This window comes from Apodemus sylvaticus, chromosome 13 (assembly GCF_947179515.1).
Source record: "Apodemus sylvaticus chromosome 13, mApoSyl1.1, whole genome shotgun sequence".
NCBI lineage: Eukaryota > Metazoa > Chordata > Mammalia > Rodentia > Muridae > Apodemus > Apodemus sylvaticus.
In genome coordinates, this window is record NC_067484.1 from 63,865,823 (window position 1) to 63,888,238 (window position 22,416).

The 22,416-nt window shown below is 42.3% G+C and overlaps 1 protein-coding gene across 1 annotated transcript in view; it reads right to left on the bottom strand.

Moving 5' to 3' along the window:
- Positions 1-22,416, bottom strand: part of Sh3rf2 (SH3 domain containing ring finger 2) — a 106,489-nt gene that overhangs the window by 50,993 nt on the left and 33,080 nt on the right. The window contains exons 2-3 of the mRNA XM_052155481.1: positions 7,246-7,515; positions 4,705-4,800 (exon numbers count right to left, since the gene is read on the bottom strand). Coding sequence (XP_052011441.1) covers positions 4,705-4,800; positions 7,246-7,515 — 366 coding nt within the window. The remainder of the gene's footprint in view (positions 1-4,704; positions 4,801-7,245; positions 7,516-22,416) is intronic.

The window sequence follows — 22,416 nt, forward strand, 5'->3', positions numbered from 1 at the left end:
GCCAAGCTCACGAAGGAAGCTGTGTTCTATGGAGTTCCATTTATAGAACACTAGAAAAAGAAAGCTATGGGGGCAGAAAATAGATCCCTGGTACCAGGTATTGAGAGTCTGAGAAGGAACAGATAAGAGGGTGCAGAAGGAGGGATTTGGGGGGGCATGTTGGAACTTTCCTATATATCGACTGTAGTATGTTTACATAATTATATATATTTGTCAAAACAGAGATCTAGATATATAAGAGAGCAAAGAGATATTGCTCCATATAAATGAAAATCTCATCATTAATGTTACCCAGAAGTGACGATGAGAAATAGGGATACCAATTAGTAAGATATTGATCTTGTTCAAGCATTCTCTAATGGTAGCCCGGACTAAGGCAAGGCCTTGCAAGGCCCCACAGCACCTGTCCGTCCATGGCTTGCACAGGAAGAGGATAACTGAAGCCTTTCAAATCGAATGAGTGGTGTTCTTTATAGCCCTCTGCGGCTGTAATGACCCAGGCTCATTCTTTTTTATTTGCCCTGTCTGTTCTGGCTTCAGGTGGGCACCGCATCACCTTTTTAATTTATTTTTTATCAGTAACACCAAACAAATGGTCTCCTGAGACTGCTTCTGCCCTGTCCTCCCCTGGGGTGATGGATAGTTCCTCAGGGGAAGGACTGAGGGACTCATTTGAAACAATATCCTTGAAGTTCATTGGGCCGGATGAGGCTCACAGACTGAGGCTGCTCTACAGAGACATCCAGACAAGAATGGGCAGAAGCTGGGCTTCTGTGTTGCCACCCTCTGTGCAGGTGCAGTTCAATAAATCAAATGATGCATTAACAGGGAAAAAAGTCTTATTTATGCATAAAAATTCCATGTGATTTCTTATAAAAAAAAAGTCTTCCTTTCAATCGTTCTGCGTGGCGCTGCCAATGTGCAGACTTAAAAGAGTTCTTAGCACATGCTGGTCTTAATGAAATTACTGGAGTCAAAACTTTAAGCACTGCTTTAAAAACCCAATTTAGAGTTGAAGTAACATTTGAAAAGCAGGTTTCCCAATTAGACAAACCACTTGATTATCTTCGTCCCCCTCCTAGCAATTAGGAGAATAAATGAAGCAATGGCTAGTTTCATGATAATTTCGAGGGTTCTCATAATTACTAATTTTAGAGGTAAATTTGTAGCGAGATTATCCAAATGGATAATCATTAAATACAGAAGTTTTGGAAAAAAAAGTTTACAGAAACGGGTGATAAAATTAATGCTTAGCCCTTCACCCCAGAGCTATGAAGAAGCATCTCGAAACACTGCAGGAGATCAGGCCAAAGCTTTCCCCCTTCCTGTGTTTGTTTAGATACCAAATGCAGGTCCTAGGAGAGTTAGTTTTGTCTCCTAACATCCTTATTGTTTTCCAGTGAGCAAATGGCACCACCACTGACCTGGGCACACAAGTCAGAGTGGAGATGCCCCAGGCCGCTTTCCCATGCCCCCACTTATGTAATTCCCAAGCCAGTTCTCAGAAGAGGTAGAATTTGAGCTTGTCAATTTATTTCCAGTCTAGCAGGAAGCCATGCAGCCATGCAGCAGCCTGTCCATCTGTCCTTCTGTGTTTTTCTCTCCTTTTTTGAATCTCCCCACCACCACCACCACTGTATCTTGGAAATCTAAGTCTCAGCCTGGTTTCTTACATCTGCGATCAGAGCATTTGGGAAGCTGAAGAAGGTAAAGGCTAGCTTGTGCTGTATACTCAGTTTCAGACCAGCCTGGAATAAACAATGAGATCCTGTCTGAAATCAGAATAAACAAATCAACTCCTACCAACCAACCTACTGAAAACTGCCAATCAAACAAAACAAAACAAGCCTGATCAAGTCACTGCTTTCCTAAGAACCTTCTATGGCCTCTTTGGATCGCTGTGTTAGACCTACGTTTATTGGAATAGATGGAGAGAGTTTGCTGTACCCATGTGGTCCCCTTTCTTCCGCCTTCTTGGAGTCAGGTGACTGGTTCAGACCAATAGGCAGTGAGTGAATGTGGGCAGTGTTACTTCAGAGGCCCTCAACCATGACGTGACTAAACAACCCACTCTTCCCCTCCCATAGAAACCAGGAAGGACACAAGCTCCAGATGTAGCAGCTAAAAGATGGCTCAGCCTTATCAGTGTCGGTTCCCAGGTGGCTGTGAGTCGAGCATCCTGTGTTGAACATAGATTTTATGTAGGAAACACCATTTTCTCTGTTAAGCCACTGAGAGTCTGGGGCTGTTTAGTATGACAACATGACCTGAACTTTTCTGACTGTTCACGAAATGGCTCGTAGTTTACTACAGTTTACTTCTTCGGCACGGTGACTTGGTTTCTGATCTAGTCATCTCTGGGTCCTTCGGGTGCTACTTCTGTGTCCCCAGATGCTTTTCCCTCCTTTCACACACACCTAACCTAAGCTTCTCAGTCAGCTCAGGTGGGGTTTGCTGACCTCCCCGATTAAGCTGCGCATCACAACCCCCTAACAGAGGTCCCTTCTCCCCCCTTTGCTTCATCCATCATCCTTGTAATTCATTACCGGAGTGCCGGACTCTGACCTCTGGGACCCATATCCACCCTGTATCTTTAGAACTTATTGAAGAATCTGATAAAGCAGGTGCCAGTGAATGATTAAATAAGTGAGAGAACCGGACAGGGTCAGAGCGAATGGTTTACTTATTTTTTTCTAACCACCTTCAGATGGGTTTTCATTTATTTATTTTAATGCTTTAAAATTGTTGCATTGTTACTGGATCCCAAGGCCTTGTATAAACTGGGCAAACTTTTTTTTTTTTTTTTTTTTTACGGAGAGCCTGTTCTGTGTTAGTTGGCTTGTAAAGACTGACCAACTCGTGTTGAGAGAAGACAGAAATCAATCAATGCTCACCTGGTTGCTGACATTTTCTGAATGTTTTTTTTCCCCCAGCACAGCCTCATAAAATGAGTGAAATTTGAACAGACAGGAAGCACAAGGCAGGTGTGGCAGGAAGAGAAAGGCTTGAGGAATGAGACTTTTGGGTGCACACACTGAAGGCACAGCGTTCTGCCGGGCTCTCCCTCCACCCTTCCCTCCGCTGTCATTTGGCTGAGTGAAGGACTTGCCCATCTCCTTGAAAGCCGGACAATGCTTAGGAGACACCCTTCATTGCAGAACTTGCTTTGGCTTTCATGCGTGGAAGAACTGGCCTCTTCCCAATTCTGCCTCGGTTCTGTTCCCCCACCCTCCTGATGGGTGGGGCCACCACCTTACCCTCCCTTTATAGCTCTCTGATACTCTGATTTCAATACTTTTTTGCATGGTAAGCACCCAGTAAATGCACTTAAACAATGAAAACTCTCTTTTGAATTGGCAACGACTCGCTTCGAGCAAGGGCGAGGCTTGTGGCTAGAGAGCTTAGAGACTAGAGGGTAGATAGAGAAATAGAGAGCCTAGCTCATTTTATTTTTTAAGTTTAGCTTTTTTTCTTTTTCTTTCTTTCTTTTTTTCTTTTAAAGGCCACAGAAGTAAGGCAGGGGAATTAGCTCAGTAGGTAAACTGATTGTTATGCAAAGATTAGGACCTGTGCTTAGAGTCCAGGCCCTGCATAAAAGCTGTTGTAGCACATGCCTAGGACCCCAGTGCTGGCGGTGAGGGTACAGAGGCAGGCAGACCCTGCTGGCCAGTATCAGCCAGTAGCAAGCTCCAGGTTAATTGAAAGACTCTCAGAAAACACTGTGGAGACCTGTAGAGGAAGACACCTAATGTCAACGCTCTGGCTTCCTTTTAGAATTTTAGCCTCTAGTGGTCACCTCTCCCAATATGTTGGTATATGTTGGCACATGTTATTGCAGCCCCTTTATGCACAAACACATGTTTATATAGAGCTGCTTTCAACTTGGGTCAACTTTACTTTATTGTGGTAGAAAACACATATGACACAGTTTCGTTGATTTAAGTGCCTGGTTCAGCAGTATTAAGTCCGTTCATATTGTTACAGACAGACAAATCTCCAGCATTTCTCTCATCTTGAGGATTTGGAAAATCTATACTCATTTAATTTGCTTCCAGTTCAACAGTCAATCATATATTTTCTCATAATAGCAAGTGCTCCACAATATTATTCTTTAACCATTTTAAATGTTATGTGTAATTTTTTTCCCTAGCATCCTAATTAAGAGTAGGCCAGGCATGGTGGCACACACCTTTAATCCTGTGAGTCTGGGTCTAGCCTGGTCTACACAGTGAGACCCTGACCCTCTCTCACAGTGAGTGCTTACTCTTGGTTATTTCGATCATTTCCACATTTTCACAGTTTCATATAATGCTATGGTGAACATTTTGTATGTTTTGGATGAACAGCTTTACATGTTTGTTTAAATATTTCCTTATAATCAATCTTCAAATGTGCAATTGTTAACATAAAGTGGTGTACACTTTAAGGTTTTTTTTCTTTTTTTTTGTTTATAGGTGAATTTTTTGTTTTGATGTGAGAAACTCACCACTTTACATTCCAAGAAACAACAATAGAAAAGACCCATTTCTCTGGATTCACTAAAATTTGTGTGTTATTGTATAGAATGAGCCTCTTTAGAGGCTCTAGTGAGTTTTAAGCCTCATGTTAAATAAGAATTTCTCAAAAAAAAAAAAAGGAATTTCCCTCAGTCTTCACTGGGGCATAAAGACCCTTTGAGCAAATTCGGACGGGAGAATCACGTACCTCTACGAACAGGATGGGGAAGATGCCCACTTTATCTCCCAGCTTTCCCTCTGCCCAGTTCTCGTCCACGCGGCTGAGCACTGTGATGACGTCATCCTGAAAGAGAAGGCCTCGCGTCAGCTCTGCCCTCCACTATCAGGTGATAAAACCTTCCTCTAAGATTAGTTTGAAGCAAGGAGCAACTATTTATTTATTTGTTTATTTGCTTATTTATTATTTTCGGGACAGGGTTTCTCTGTGTAGCCCTGGCTGTCCTGGAACTCACTCTGTAGACCAGGCTGGCCTCAAACTCAGAAATCCACCTGCCTCTGCCTCCCAAGTGCTGGGATTAAAGGCGTGCGCCACCACCGCCCGGCCAGGACTGAGTTCTTGAGTAGGTTGTGTGGGAAATATTTCTGGCATCACAGAGGGTAGTGTTTGGGTCTCCAAGGTTTTCAAGAGAACTGGAAGTGATTTGAGGATCAATGGAACTTGATGGGAAAAACCCGGAGCGCTACAACCACCAGCAGGGTCTGAGGTTTTCATTTAAATTAATCACATGGAGACGCCCAGATGAAGCCAGAGGTGCTATAGCTCTAGCTTGGTGAAGTGGAATGTTGCTCATTCGAACTTTGAAGACGTTTTAGAACCGACTCAGTTTTAATGTGTCAGAAATAAAGCAGCTTTCACTTAAAAGTTTCTATCTGCAAGCGATTATATATAAAGTTGCAGAAACATTTTAAATGTTGGTAAGAAAAACAAGTGGATTCTATCCAGTCGATCTGCTAATAGTGTGGTTGACCGTTTTTCCTGATGCATTTGTAGTAAGATAAAAGATAAATACATATAAATATTGATTTTAATCATTTTCAAGATATACATACATGCATTCAATAACGTTCATAAATCTTGGAAATAAGCTGGGACAATCAACCATAGCCACAGACTCCTATGTAAATTAGAATATGAAACTCTGCATCTCCTTTGCGCCTTTCCCCACACTTGAGCATCATGACCTCTGACCTCTGATAGTGTCCACCCATTTTATTTACTTTCCTACTTCACAAAGATGATGTCATGCTTAATACCTCAATAGGAACACTTTTTGTTTTCTTTCCACCCATGTGTGTGACATGTACCACGATGTGTTTGGAGGTCAGAGGGCGACTTGTGAACATTGTTTCTTTCCTTGAACCCTGTGGTTTGGGGATTGAACTTGAGCCATCGGGTTTGGCAGCAAGTTCTATCTTCTGAGCCATCTCCCAAGCCGCCACACCGTCATTTTGGTTTTCTCTGGAGCCAGGATGGCTTCAGTGATCCTCCTCCCTCAATATCCCAACTGCCAAGATTACAGATACAGATATGGTTGACTTTGGACATAGTGGGTTTAGTACTGAGTTTAGATTTTTCTAATGAAGCTTCAAGTGTTCCACAGTGACAAAATTCTCTGATCTGGTATCATATCTTCCCATTGATGTGTATGTGTCTTCCGTTAGACTCCCAGCTCAATGGAAGGGGTGATATCGCTCCATCATTGTTCCAAGCGACTGAATTGTCAGTTGAGGGGCTGGAGTGATGACTTAGTGGTTAAGAGCACTTGCTCTTGCAGGGGACCCAGAGTTGGTTCCTGGCACCCGCATGGTGGTTCATAACCATCTGTAATTCAAGTTCTAGAGAACCAAAGCCTTCTTATGGTTTCCATAGGTATCAGGCACACACATGGTATACATACATACATGCACATGGGCAAAACAGTCATCTATATAAAATGAAAATAGATTAGAAATATGTTTAAAAGAAATTGTCAAATAATGGGTTTAGGGAATGAAGGAGAGTGTGGTGCAACTGTCCCTGTTTGCAAATCCCTAGAGAGGTTGGGGAAGCAGGTGTGGTTTTCTGTTACATCTTCCTAGGAACTCAGTGTTTAATATGTGCTATGCAGTTGATACTCAGTACATGCTTGTGACATTAGACTTTCTCTTCCTGCCGTCTAAGTGTGAAGTTTGTAGTTCAGGTTGCAGAAGGACCTTGCTGAGAATGCTCTGAGGGACGAAGAAAATAAAGATAATCATCATTTCAGAATCTGCAGGGCAGTGGTATGATTAAGTTGGGATGAATCTGAGCTGAAATCTCATTCCTCATAATAGTATAATACAAACACTGTACAAAAGACTTTTACTGAGGAATTATAATAGCACCACTTCATGGGCTCACATGTTAACCTGTCATAGAAGAAAAGAATAAAGTAACCCCAACTCAGGTTTCTATGAGAGGATTTCAACAGCCTTTGAGAACACAGTTGAAGTCCCAGTTAAATGCTTTCTTTTGTAAGTGTTGCCATGGTCTTAGAGTCTTTTCACAGCAGTAGAACATTGACATGTGTCCATGAAGTTGAAATTATACACTCAACACACATTGCTTACATATTTGTGGTTGTATACACACACAAACATACACACACATGTGCATTCATGTGTAAAATGTTTACATTTTAAAATCAGCAAGTAATAAACAATGGACTCTGGGTTCTGCCATAGTCTGTATGTGGTGTGTGACTCTTACCTTGAGGAAGGTCAGGCAGTCCTGGTTCTCACTCTTATCCCTGTCTCGAAGGTCAAAGTTGTAGAGGGCTCTGCAGAGTGGGGGAGGCTGGGGCAGCTGCTTGATGACTTCCACAGAGCTGGCTGGGAAGGTCCCACTGACCCCATTGATCTCCCCCTGGTACCAGTTCTCATCAAGCTGTCTCCGAAGGAGGATGACATCCCCTTTATTAAACTTCAAGTCGCCAGGGTTCTTCCCTCTGTAGTTGCACAAGGCCTTGGCTCGAGGCACCTGAAAGTGACACAGGCCAGAAAAATAGAAACCGAGCTTAGGGGTGGAGGAATGGAAAGTCTCATAGCAACTACCAATGATGGTTGTGTGTGAACCATTTATCTCACTTAATGTAAATAGGTGTCTTAGTTTCTCTTCCTGTGCTGTGATGAGGTACTATGACAAAGTCGGTTTTATGTTGGCTCACAGTTCAAGGTGCCCATGATGACCGGGAAAGGCGTGGTAGCAGAAGCTTGGAGCAGATGCTCATGTCACAGCTTTGGTCAAGAAACAACAACTGCTTCCAATGTGCTCAGCATTCTGTCTCCATGTCACACAGTCTAGCTCTCCTCCTTTCCAAGAAATTGTCTTGCTCACAATTAAGCAGCGTCTCCCATATCAGCTAACAGAATCAAAATGACCCCCCAAAAGCATGCTCAGAACCTGCTGTCCTTTTCTTAGATGATTCTAGATCCTGTCAAATTGTCAATTAACAGCAACTGTCATAGTAACTTTATTTATTTATTTGTTTTTATTTTTTTATTTTCTATATTCTTTGTTTACATTCCGAATGCTTTCTCCTTTCCTGGTTCCCCCTTCCCCATCGGGCTCATAAGCCCTCTTCCCTCCGCCCATTTCCCAATCACCCCCCTCCCATTTCCCTGTCCTGATATTCCCCTACAATTTGGATCAAATCTTTTCAGAACCAGGGCCCTCTCTTTCCCTCTTCTTGGGTATCATTTGATATGCTGTGTCTTGAGAATTCAGAGCTTCTGGGCTAATTAATATCCACTTATCAGAGATAGCATTTCATGTGTATTTTTTTGTGATTGGGTTACCTCACTTAGGATGATATTTTCCAGTTCTAACCAATTGCCTAAGAATTTCATGAATTCATTGTTTTTAATTGCTGAGTAGGTATAAATATACCACATTTTCTGTATCCATTCCTCCATTGAGGGGCATCTGGGTTCTTTCCAGCTTCTGGCTATTATAAATAAGGCTGCTATGAACATAGTGGAGCATGTGCCCCTATTGCATGCTGGGGAATCCCCTGAGTGTATGCCCAGGAGAGGTATAGCAGGGTCCTCTGGAAGTGTCATGTCCAGTTTTCTGAGGAACCGCCAGACTGATTTCCAAAGTGGCTGTACCATCTTGCAATCCCACCAGCAGTGGAGGAGTGTTCCTCTTTCTCCACATCCTCGCCAATACCTGCTCTCTCCTGAGTTTGTAACCTTAGCCATTCTGACTGGTGCGAGGTGAAATCTCAGGGTTGTTTTGATTTGCATTTCCCTAATGATTATTCTCAGCCATCTGAAGTTCTTCAGGTGAAAATCTTTGTTTAGCTCTCTACCCCATTTTTTAATAGGGTTATTTGGTTCTCTGGGGTCTAACTTCTTGAGTTTTTTGTATATATTGGATATTAGCCCTCTGTCGGATTTAGGTCATAGAAAGCCTTCCAATGAAAAAAATCACAGGACCAGATGGTTTCAGTGCAGAATTCTATCAGACCTTCAAAGAAGACTTAACACCAATACTCTTCAAACTATTCCACAAAATAGAAACAGAAGGAACATTATCCAACTCGTTCTACGAAGTCACAATTACGCTGATACCAAAACCCCACAAAGATCCAGCAAAGAAAGAGAACTTCAGGCCAATTTCCCTTATGAATATCATGCAAAAATACTCAATAAAATTCTTGCCAACTGAATCCAATATCACATCAAAACGATCATCCACCATGATCAAGTAGACTTCATCCTAGGGATGCAGGGATGGTTCAATATATGGAAATCCATCAATGCTATCCACTACATAAACAAACTCAAAGTGTCTGTAAGGCAAAGTAACTTCTTTTTTGACAAAGACTTGTTTTCTTTTAAGATTATAATACAATTACAGCATTCCCCCCCACCCCTGCCTTCCTCCCTTCAAATACTCTCATATTCCTTTCTCCAGTCTCCTTCAAATTCATGGCTTCTACCTTTACCAATTGCTATTGCATGCGTATATGTACATGCATGCACACATATATTCTCAAATACAACCTGCTAGGCTTGTATAATGATACTTGTATGTTTTCAGGGCTGACTGTTTGGCACTGGACAACCAACTGTTGTGCTCTGATCTGGAGTAAACTGCCTCTCTTCTTCCCAGTCTTACTCAGTTGCCTGTAGTCCTTTGTGTAGGACTGAGGTCTCATGGGCTTGTCCCATTCACATTAGTAGCACCTTAATTTTATACTTTGATTTGGATGGTGGTTTGTAGCTATAGTTGATTGCTCTCATTTACTTATAGCACTTTATTGAATATATATTCAATAAATATATATGAAAGAATTTTAAATCAGTGTTTATATGCAGGAATCTTTTATCACACAAAGGTATCTGGAGAAACTAGTGGTATCATCCTTGATCAGCTTATATTGGGATAACATGTTAGTGAAACCTCATGGAAATAACTTCTGATATTACTAGGAGACACAGTTTTACAGAAAACTTCCTGATCCCCTGCCTCTCTCAATCTTTCTGCCGCTCTTCTGTAATGTTATGCAAACCTCAGGTGTGGGACATCACTGCTCTGTTCACAATATCTGGATATGGAAACAGCAGCGTAACCTTTTGAGACAAAATTTCACCATTCAATTTACTGATGAAGCTGACTGATAGTGGTTTGGTGACTTACATAAGGTGACACAGTTGGGGAATGCTACGCATCGGCAAACGTTAGCTCTGAACCCAGCATACCTGAGTATAGAGCTTTTGTTGTTAATCCTGATAATGGGAGTATGGGTTAGGATTGACTCATAGCTATGTGACTTTGAGTGAATGTCTTAGTCAGGGTTACTATTGCTGTGATGAAATATCTTAGCCAAATGCAACTTGGGGATTAAAGGGTATAAATCCTTTAGCTTACATTGTTCATTATTGAAGAAGTCAGGACAGGAACTCAAGCAGGGCAGGAATTGGGAGGCAGGAGCTGATGCAGAGGCCACGGAGGGATGCTGTTTATTTGCTTGCTCTTTATGCTTGCTCAGCCTGCTTTTTTTTTTATAGAGCTCAGGACCACCAACCCAGGGTGACACCACCCACAATGAGCTGAGACTTCCCACATCAGTCACTAATTAAGAAAATGTCTTACAGGCTTACCTACAGCCCTGATGTTATGAAGGCATTTTCTCAATTGAAGTTTTCTCCTCTCAGATCACTTTAGCTTATATCAAGTGGACATAAAACCAGACAACACACGAGAGGCACCTTAAGAAGTGCTCAACATCATTAGTCACGAGGGAAATGCAGATCAAAACAACCCTGAGATTTCACCTTACACCAGTCAGAATGGCTAAGGTTAAAAACTCAGGAGACAGCAGGTGTTGGCGAGGATGTGGAGAAAGAAGAACACTTCTCCACTGCTGGTGGGGCTGTAAGATGGTACAACCACTGTGGAAATCAGTCTGGAGGTTCCTCAGAAAACTGGACATGACACTTCCGGAGGATCCTGCTATACCTCTCCTGGGCATATACGCAAAGGATTCCCTGGCATGCAATAAAGACACATGCTCCATTATGTTCATAGCAGCCTTATTTATAATAGCCAGAAGCTGGAAAGAACCCAGATGCCCCTCAAAGGAGGAATGGATACAGAAAATGTGGTATATTTACACAATGGAATACTACTCAGCAATTAGAAACAATGAATTCACAAAATTTTTAGGCAAATGGTTTGATCTGGAAAATATCATCCTAAGTGAGGTCACCCAATCACAAAAGAATACACATGGAATGCAATCTCTGATAAGTGGATATTAATTAGCCCAGAAGCCCTGAATACCCAAGGCACAAATTGCACAACAAATGACTCCCATGAAGAAGTATGGAGAGAGTCCTGATCCTGGAAAGGATTGATCTAGCATTGGAAGGGAATATAAGGACAGAGAAAAAGGAGGGAGGTGATTGGAGAAGGGATGGAGAGAAGAAGGTTTATGGGACATATGGGGAGGGGGGATCCGGGAAAGGGGAAATCATTTGAAATGTAAACAAAGAATATAGAAAATAAAAATATTAAAAAAAAAAACAAACCAGACAGCACAGTGAGTCAATGATTCTTTCTGGTTCCATACTGACTTTGCATTCTGGTTGCACCTTTTTCTACTTATGTGATTAGGGTTGTTTAACATTTTTTGAACTATGTTCATGTATAAAATAAGATGTTAGTAGAATGTCTACCTCATTAGGGCTTTTGCGAGCAATAAATAGTATCCATAATGCACTGAACATCTTGCCTAGAATATAATATGTGCTCAGTGAATGTCTTCCTTTATTAGCATCATGTATAATGGGGAACTAATGACAGCAGATCTACCGACTCCTCAGCATTGATGGGAAGAAAATGGGAGTGGAAACCACCTGCAAATAGGAAGTGGATTGTGAGGGTACTGTAGCATAATTTGTCTACAGCCTTCTTCAGAACTCATGAGCATCTGGATCATTAGGAAACTCAACTGAGACAAGGAAACAATTAGTCAGGAATCAATCAAAGCTTTTGAATAAAAATAAGCCCATGAATCGTCATTTGTCAGTTCAGTTGTCTGTCTAAATAATTAATACAGTCAAATGCTTTCCCCCACCCCTACCCCCACGCACACACCCCACTGAGAATGGTTTCTCCACACAGGAATGATGTCGATATGGTTTTATTTGAGATTGGCTTGCCACACTGGAAGTTCTAACAACCCAGATTTCAACAAAGGCTTTTTTTTTTCTCACCAGAGATACTTGTGTGTGTTTTTCTAAGCAGTGGGATGAAACAGTTCCCTGCTGTCCGTAGGGGACTCGGAAGAATGTAATTTGGGTCTTCCAGCATTTTCTGGATCTACAATGCTCATTTGAAAATACAATACCAAGCAAATTGTAGCGAGAAGCTCACATCCCCTTGGCAATGGAAAATGGGGCTGTGGATATTGTAGGGAAAGCCTGGGGCTTAGAGAAATATAAGAACACAGCTCACCCTGGGGAAACTGGAGAGTAAGTTAGCAAGGCACGTGGAAATGGTTCAATAAAGTATGACACACATTCGCATGGTGAGAACTTTGTAGTCATTAAAGCTGATGTTGATCTATTAGCACGGAGCATCACTCTAAATATGCTGTTCAGTGAAGTAGAAGTCAAAGACAGGCCTGTGGACTAGATTATCATCACATATTAGCTTAACTGCTTTGGAAAATATTAGATGTCTGCTCACCACACCTCACCACACAGATTATTTCTAAGAAGCAGTGTTTCCCCCTAAGTGCTTAGTTCTGGCTTTTAAACTTTTATAACAAAATGATGGTGCTGCCTCTTCAAATCAGACAAACCTGGGAGGAAAAAGAATGGGAGGTAAAGTTTATAGATGGTGGGTGGAGCTATGGAAGGAGTCTGGGAAGAAAATGAAACTTAGTGGGATACTACGTGACAGGGACCTGTGCTGAGGGAGCATGCAGAGGGATGGATGAGATCAGAGGGTGCCCAGAAGAAAGTCTGTGAGGCATTCTGGGCTGGAGACACCAAGGGTCAATACCTGCCCTTCCAAATTCCTCCTCTCTAATTTTCTACTATAACATGGATCCCATTTTTCTGGGCATATGAGTACATGAAATACTGACTGACCACACTTGAAGTCTTTCCAGCTGCTGAGGTCTGGTCCAGGAAGTAGAAACTTTTCAGAAAAGTCCTTCTGAAGGAGAGTGTCTTTCTTCCCTGGCTCGACCCTGCTGTGAGGCGTGCACCTTGAGCTCTGACTGCCATCTTGAGTAATGAGGATGAAGGCTACTTCCTGCCACACTCACTGCCTTGGACTACTTCCTTACATAAACTTATGTTCATTGCAGCCTTATTTTTAATAGCCAGAAGCTGGAAAGAACCCAGATGTCCTTCAACAGAGAAATGGATACAGAAAATGCGGTACAGTTACACAATGGAGTACTACTCAGCTGTTAAAAATAATGAATTCATGAAATTCTTAGGCAAATGGATGGAGCTAGAAAATATCCTGAGTGAGGTAACTCAATCACAAAAGAACACATGTGGTATGCAATCACTGATAAGTGGATATTAGCCCCAAAGCTTGGAATACCCAAGATAAAATTCACAGACCACATGAAGCTTAAGAAGAAGGAAGACCAAAGTGTGGATACTTTGATCTTTATTGGAAAGTGGATCAAAATACCCATGGCTCACAGTCAACCAATAGAATGAACACAGGGTCTCCAGTGGAGCAGCTATAGAGAGGACTCAAGGAGCTGAAGAGGTTTGCAGCCCTGTAGGGGGAACAATAATATGTACCAACCAGTACCCCCAGCGCTCCCAGGGACTAAACCACCAACCAAAGAGTACACATGGAGAGAGAGACCCATGACTCCAGCTACATATGTAGCAGAAGATGACCATTTCAGACATCAATGAAAGGAGAGACCATTGGTGCTATGAAGGCTTGATTCCCCAGAATAGGGGAATGCAAGTCAGGAAATTGGGGGGGTGGATGAGCAGTGGCAGGGGGATGGGATAGGGGATTTTCAGAGGGGTAATGTGGGAAGGGGATACTATTTGAAATGTAAATAAAGCAAATATGTAATCAAAACTAAAAAGATGAAAAGAAAAGGAAAAGAATGAGATGATAAAAAGAGATTCCAAGTCCTTTACACAATGATGCTAATATATATAATAGTTAATATTATTTTTCATATATACAGATACCATCATTCCATAGTTTATTTTATTTAATTCTCACAGCAACCTTCAAAGTATATGCAAATTCAAATTTCAAAACTTAGAAAATTTGAAATCAGAAGAGTTCAAAGTTGCCCAAATATACACAATGAGGTGGTGGTAGATTCATGATCTGAACAGAGGACTCTTTTCAAGCCCAGGTTATTAACCATTAAGCTCAAGTTTCTCAAAATAAACTTTGTGGTTGACCTGTATCAGACTTATGGAGGGTGTTAAAAACACAGATCCCAGACCCCAGGCCTGAACCATTTGTTCATTCTTCCTTGGAGTATGCTTTTTCTTTTTCTGTAGCTGCATTTTAATTTTTATGTAGCTATTCTTCCATCCAGGTTTGATGATGCTCATTTAAGCAACATTTTTTTTTCTTTCTAAATCAAATGGGGGCAATGAGATTTGATCTAAGCTTGTAAATTACTAACCTACTTTCTTCTTTTTCTTCCGGGAAGATATTTCTAGTGCAAGTGGCACACGTATTTTAATGAGTGTCTCAGGGAGTGTATGAAAGCAAAGTGGTAGAAAGTGCTTAAATTTCTTTGAAGCTGCCTCAACTTTGAAACTCTGTGATGGTCCTAATTGTCCACCCTCCTCACTTCTCCATTCCTCCTCAACACGGAGAAGTGTCGTGGACATGAATTACAGAGTCTATATTCGGCTCAAGACTCTCCCTCTTCGCTCCTCCTTCTGGATAATATATGTGTCCCTGGCAGTCTTGGTACTCCCATTATAGTGACAGAAAACATTGTCCTCCGTTACAGGAAGGGTGGAGGGAGGAAGGAGGGGACACAGGGGGAGACAGAGAGGGAGGGAGGCAGAGACAGAGAAGGACTCTGAAGAGGGGAGGAAATATGCCTCAGGGTTCTTTCAGGCCGCTGAAGTTTCTCTTATGTTATCGTACTACTGAATTTTTCATCTGTTAATCTCACTCATGTGACCTCACAACCCTACAAAACAAGTGGTGTCACCCTATTGAATTGATTGTGAAATAGAAATTCTGAGATGGTAAATGTCACCAGATGAGGTCTACAATCCGCCAGCAGATACCAGGCCCAAGAAAGACTTGGGCTCATCGAACCCCACGGTCCTGGTACTTCTGCTACAACTCCTTCCATGCCAGCAGAAGTCACCAGAGTGTTTTCTCATCATAAAAGTGGCTGGGGCTGTTTAGTAATCAAAATCTGAATGGAGTGTGAATGCAATTGGCTTGATGCTGCCTGCATTAGCATGAATTATTGAACTCCACAGCCCTTGCATAAAAGCTAAGCACCTGAAGAGTCTCAGATGGTTGATTCTATCCGGTCCTCAACTGTTTCCTCCAGGGAAAACAACTCCAAGTTCTGCATCTGCTATTACCCGATGTGCAGTCGGCACCAGCTTTTATAGCTCATAATTGTTTTTGTATTTTGTTTTTGTTTTTGTCTCTGCTAGTGCAGGTGCAGGGGTGAAGGGTGGGGAGGGACATAGAGTGGAGGACCCAAAGGTCATTATCCAACTTTGCCATGGTGTTTTACAGAAGAGCCCTTCTTGGATTCTGCCTCATGTGCCCCTTTCCACTGCTTACTTTAATCTGTATTCTTTAGCTGGAATAGACCAGATTGACCAATTTCCAGTGATTTGTTGAATGTGAAGGTGTCTTGGGGCCCTTGGACACACTTCCTCATGGCTGTGTTGAGAGGACTAATGAGACAAATTATGTAGACTACCTAATATAATGTGAGGCAAACTAAATACTACACAAATCAGGATGCTTAGAAATTTTTGCCCAAAGAAAGAGAAAAGAAGAATCGACCTGTCGTTAACATCTAGCTTGACTTTCTCTGCTCTACATGTCAATCATTTATTTGGTTTTCTTTTAACAAATATAATTTGAGAATCCATCATGCCAGGCATGATACAAAACGTTTGATTGATCTAATAGTCCACTTGGTCAAACAAAAACCAAACTTATACAAGTAAATATAAGATTGCAGGATGGAGTACATTTAATAGAGGAGGAAGAAAGGGAGGGAAGCAGATGTTTGTGCCAGGTGGGCAGAGAGCAGGCCTCCCAAATCGGTTACTGCCTTTTAATGTACCTTCCTGTTTCCTTCTGAAACATTTTCCCAGTGTTTGCTCTGGAGTGATCTCATTTATCTATCACTGAAGGCAACACCAGAGATGTCCACTTCCATATCCCAGGCTCTAAATACAAGCTGGTTCTTAGCCAATAACTCAGGATTGTTTTGGAAGTGGGAATTGTGCCAAATCCTGCAGATGTTCAAACAGATAGCATTGAACTCCTCAAACCCCAAGATTTCTCTTACCATCTCTTCCTCTAGGAAGGCAGAAGGCGCCCGTGGGAAGGTAAGAGGTGCACACCAGCCTGAAAGATGGGTAAAGCACCATTCCCCCACCCCAGCCTGGCAAACAGGCCTACTCCCTCCCATGTCTTCTGTTTCTAGAGTAAGCTTTCCCAATAGGTGTGGCAAATGTCTCTTTTCCCACATGGCTGGAGAATTAGCCAAATCCATCATGCTGAGTGAGGAAGACTAAGCCAAATGGTATTCTGGCTACCACCTTCCTACTAGCTTAAGAAAAAAGGGTGTGCTGGCAGCTCTCCTCTGCATTTCCCCCCTGACTCAATTGGTCCTCATCATCTCCATGTGGAAGGTCTGGAGATGAAAGTGGAACAATGAGACACAACATAATCCAGGCAAACAGCAGGGCCTCTCTGAGAATGGGGCCATCCAGGGTGAGGGTCTAGAGGTAGCCCCTAGATGGGCTCCATAGCTCACATACCATGCCCTTGGATGAAGCAATAAATTCTCTGCACCTCAGTTTCTTCTGATCCAAAGATTATTTATTTATTTATTTTACTATTTCTTCCAACTCTAAAGAGAAGCATCTTTAAAATTTACTTAACACAAAGGTAGTGGATGAGATAAAATCAAATTGTCCAAATGATAACTGCTGGACTGGAGTCATGGGTAGAAGGTAGTTCAGTATGTCATTCTGTTTTTACCCATCCAGTTCTTGGAACTGCTAGTGAGGGTGGCCCACTGGGACAGACTGTTATGGCAAGGAAGGAAACAGCTCCAGCTCCTCTTCTTCTGCAAGCCTTTGGGGAAAGTGACTTTGAAGAGAGCTAATACTAATGCAGCTGGATACATCTATTGTTAAAGAGTTGCATGTCTTTGAGAGTTGCAAGTGTGTGCACAATTGCATGCATGTGACTATGAGGTGTGATCTCCTTGCTGGGATGTCTCCTAGGTGACTTAAATTCCAGGCATGTAGACATTGCAGACTAACCACCACGGAACCTATCAGGACATTCTTCTGTACCTTCTTTGTCCCCTTGGCTGGATTGCACCTTGTGTTTTGTGAGGCGTCCTATACCTCTCTGAGCATAGCACTCATCAGTACTCACAATAATTGCTGGCCCACATGTCTGCATGTCAGACTGAGTTCTGTAACACTAATGTCATCACCTCCCACCCTCTGTGCCTAGTGACACATACACTCATGCAGCCATAAGAAATTTTCTGAGTACCCACAATAAATAAGATGGACCCAACTTTTGCCTTTATGGAACTCACATTCTACCAGGGCCTAGTAAACACTTATTAATTTGCTGAACAAGTAACTGAGCGAGTGAACGTTATTTAATCAAGCTATTCTGCTCAAGCCTCACTCAAATTTTGGCATTTTGTTTACAGTGTTATTCCAATAAAACTACATCATAGTACACATGGAGGGCCCCATGGCTTCAGCTACATATGTAGTAGAAGATGACCATTTCAGACATCAATGAGAGGAGAGGCCATTGGTCCTGTGAAGGCTAGATTTCCCAGAATAGGGGAATGCAAGTCAGGAAATTGGGGGAAGGTTAGCAGAGGGAGGGGGATGGGATAGGGGGTTTTCAGAGGGTAACTCAGAAAGGGGATACCATTTGAAATGTAAATAAAGTAAATATCTAATTAAAAAAAGAAAAAAAAACCTACATCATATACAACTCATTATTTCCTTAAAAGTGGGGACAAATCAGGCATGGTAAGCACAGATAAATGCTGCATTTTTATAAACAGCCCGTTGAAAAGGTGCCACCATTTTAAATGTGTTTTGAATTATATTTGTGTGCAGGGTTTTCTAGAGGCATCTGCCTTGGAGATTTTTGCTCGCGGTAGACATTTTTCTTCCCAGCATGCCTCTTTGCCTTAAGTCCCTAATCTCCAGTGCAGGTAACCATGTTGAGTGACAAAAATTGACAGATGGCAGCCCCAGTGAAGGGAACAGGCAAGAGCAAGGAGCTCTCTTTTTCCGTCTCTTCAGAACATTGAAATCCAATTTATTGCTAGCCACATGCGCCAAAGAAAGCAGTTCTCAGCAGCTGTTGGCCTGAGCGTCTCCAAGCTCATCTCTGCTGGCTGGGTGTCACTGACACTCCTCTGCCATGTCAGGAAATAGGTTGGCATGAGGAAGTGGCCCTCCATCCCAGTCTTCTCCGAGAGGGCTGGCTTTGGGTGGGCCTGTCTCATGTGACAGAGAGTTATAGCACTGTTCTTTCAGAAGTCACAACAGACCTGTATTGCTCTTTGTTATAGGAAAGCTTTCTTGTGTCCTGGGTCTCTGTCTCTGTTCTTATCACTCCTTTTACATGCACGAACACACACACAGTGCTGTATGTTGCACACACAATGCTGTATGTCCACTAACTTTTGCAGAAGGACTCATGCCAAACTTCCCAGTGTGAGCAATCCTACCTTGTTTACCTACGTGACATCACCGGGCATGGTGCTTGGAAGAGACAGGCACTTGAGAGTGGACTGGAGCTGTTCTGATGTACCCTGTGATGTGCAGGGTTCCTTGCATTCACACTCAGACGTGAAGCACTGCTGTAGCCCAGACCCTTTGCCTTTCCACAGGCAGGGCTTTAGGATACAGTTTGTATCAAACTTTTGTACTTGCTGTCACTGGGCTCTAGATGCAACACTGTATGACATTATTATGCCTATTTAATAGCAGAAGAAACTGAGGCATGAGGACACAGGACTTGCCTCAGCTGACACTGCTGCATTTCTTCTGTCCATATCTATCTCACATTGACCATTGCAAGTCCTTGTCTGTAACCATCTCTGGGCATCTCCTTCATGCTGACTACTGTAGTCCCTGAGAGCTTTCTCTTGTATTACCTATGCCTCATAATTTCTTACCTAAGTGTTTTCCAGAATATACTCCTCCTCTTTCTCTACTGCTCAGTTGCTACATGTTATTTAGGTCTCAGCTTAAACATCACATCTTTAAATAGCCAGCCTGAGTTAAGGTTCTTCCTGCTTGCTTTAATGACATTAGAGTGGCTTGTGTCTTTACCTGACAGCACACTTAGCAGGGACTGAAAGTTTTATGTCTCTAGTGCCCTAATGCCTAACACTGTATCTAGCCCAATAAATGTTTTCCCCCAAAGACAAATGAATCCATCCACAGTGTCATCTGAACCTCAAAATGTCCACATTCTTTTCTATCACAAACCACCCAAATTGATTGCAAATCTCCATAGGCTGAGATGTTTTCATTTTTATTTATTTACATATCTGTCTATCTATCTATCTATCTATCTATCTATCTATCTATCTATCTATCTATCTATGTGTGTCAGTGTAGCTGCCAGAAGAGGGAGTCAGATCTCTTGGAGCTGGAGTTACAGGAGGTTGTGACCTGGGTATGTGGGTGCTGGGAGTTGAACGTGGGTCCTCCAGAAGAGCAGCAAGTTGTCATAACTGCTGAGCTATCATGTCTCTACTCCCATTTGTTGAGGTTTTTTTAGTGGCTGGTTAGGTCTCTGATAGAATTCACTGTGGGCTGGCTCATGAACCCTGCCTTGGCATGGCCCCCTTGGGCTTTGCAAGGTGTCTTGGGAGGAAGGTGAAACCTGCTCGGTGTGCTCTGAAGTGTGCTTGTTGTATCCATGCCAAGATGGAAACACAGCAAGGGGGAACTCCAGAGACACCTGCAAGGACAGACTATTCTGGAAGCAGCAAGCCTTTTAATAACTGAGTCTTACAAATAGCATGAATTCTCTCAATTTCTGTCTGAGGAGGCAGGAAAGGGCCAGGCTGCTTGCCTGCTGGGGAGCTGCTAGCCTTTTATCACATAGGGGAAGCTCTCCTTATAGCATCTAATCACCTTCTGTAAACACAGATGCTGCTGCTCATAACAGGCAGGAATAGAATCTGGCACATACTGCCTGCTTCCCTTATATGACCTGAGTATGCATGTAAGTTCAGGGTGTTCATCTTCTCTCTTCAGTGTACATAGGGAAAATGAGGTGACAGGTATCATATGATCTATTGGAACGTCTAGAAGCACCGCTGTTCAATACATTTCCTACTGTGAGAGAAACCTGCTATGGAGTAGAACTGGCCCCATGTACCTTGTGTAGCATTGGAACTGAATTTCAAATTTCATTTACTTCAAATTAGTGTAAATAAAGAGGAGCCAAATGTGCTAGTGGCTACTGCTCAGGGCAGATAATGTGAGTATCTGTCGGCTACAAGAAATTCAGGGACTGAAGAACAGATCCACAGATGTCCCTGGGATGCAAGAGGCAACATTCAGGGGGGTGGAACCTCGCAGGGAAATCTATTCTATGCATGTGGAAAAAACTGAAAAAAAAATAGGTTTGTCATGGGAATGAACCTACAGATTAAAAAAATTAAGATGTATATTCACTAACTACAATACACAGAACTTGGTGGATCCTGATTCAAGCAACAGCTACCTTTTTTTTTTTTTGAGGGACCAAAAAGATGGTTCAGTGGGAGAAGGTGCTTGCTGCCGAGATTGAATTTTTATGTGATCATGACATAGAAGTTGTGTTAAAAATAGCGCTTTATCTTTGAAAGGCAGCTGCTCACATGCTTACTAAAGATGGAAGAGCACAATGTGTGGGTTATGCCCCGATTCTATTCTAATTGGAGCAGAGTGTGAGGGTGGGGACGGTCTAAGAAAGACCTCGGGTTGACAGCTGTGTAGGTGCTGAGGACCCGCCATTCCTTATCATTGTCTTCTCTTTTAGATTTGCAAGTTACCATAACAAAAAGCTTTCCAAAGTCAGAGGGAGATCGGTGCTGACAGGGGTGTGCACAGCCGCCTCCCTTCTGGAATGCTTAAGATTCCCTACTGCTGATTTGTGTACATCAGGCATAATCTAAACTGCATGGTGCTGTGGACTCGATAGCCTCAGTTTCATGATTTTTTTTTTCTGACAGACTCATGCTAGAATCACTAGAAACAGTTGTGCAGAACAGGTTGCTTCAGAGTGGACTGAAAGCTTAGACTGGTAAACAGGCTGAGAATATCTTTGACCCCAGGGTTTTGAAGTCATGCCTTTTCTCCCACTTGCTACCCCTTTGACTTTGGACTTGTAATTTGAATTCAGGTGCCTCATACATAAAGCGAAAGGAATTATCAGTGCCCTTGTCACAGCTGTGAGGTCTCAACAGGACAGTGATGATAAGTACCCAGAAGGTGGAAACACCTGATACATTTCTGATACTGAAGTATGTTTATACTTCAGTATCCCATATATATATATATATATATATATATATATATATATATATATATATATATATATATATATATATAATTTGCTGCTTTCCCATGTTCTCATTTCAATCATCTAATGACCCCTGTGAGTCCATACTGTTTCTATCCATCCATAATATAGATGAAGATGTTTAAGTGGTTGGTGTATTGGGGTCTACTTTCCAGGACTTATGAGAGCCAATTGCTGAATTTTCTTAAAAATTTCCAGTTGACTGAAAAAATATTGATTGTTTGAAGGCAGTAAAAGTGTTGATAAATGCCTTAGGAATGAACAGACATGATGTTCCTCTGAATCACTTGTTAAACTTTCAAACACTAAGGTCACTGGGTTGCATGTCTTAGGCTCCATGGCTGCACAGTGGCTAAGCAGAAACAAATCCACATATCTGACCAGTTCCCAGGGATGTGGGTGTTGGCCCTGGAGTCACACCTCTGAAGTTCCTTGTTGTGCATCTTGTCATAGTTCTATTGACCAGCATACCAATGTGGTAGGATAAATCTGTGTCCCAGAAGTCTGAACACAGGAAGATAAGACCCAGCTCTTTGTGCCTCCCTCTCTAGCTGGCCCTCA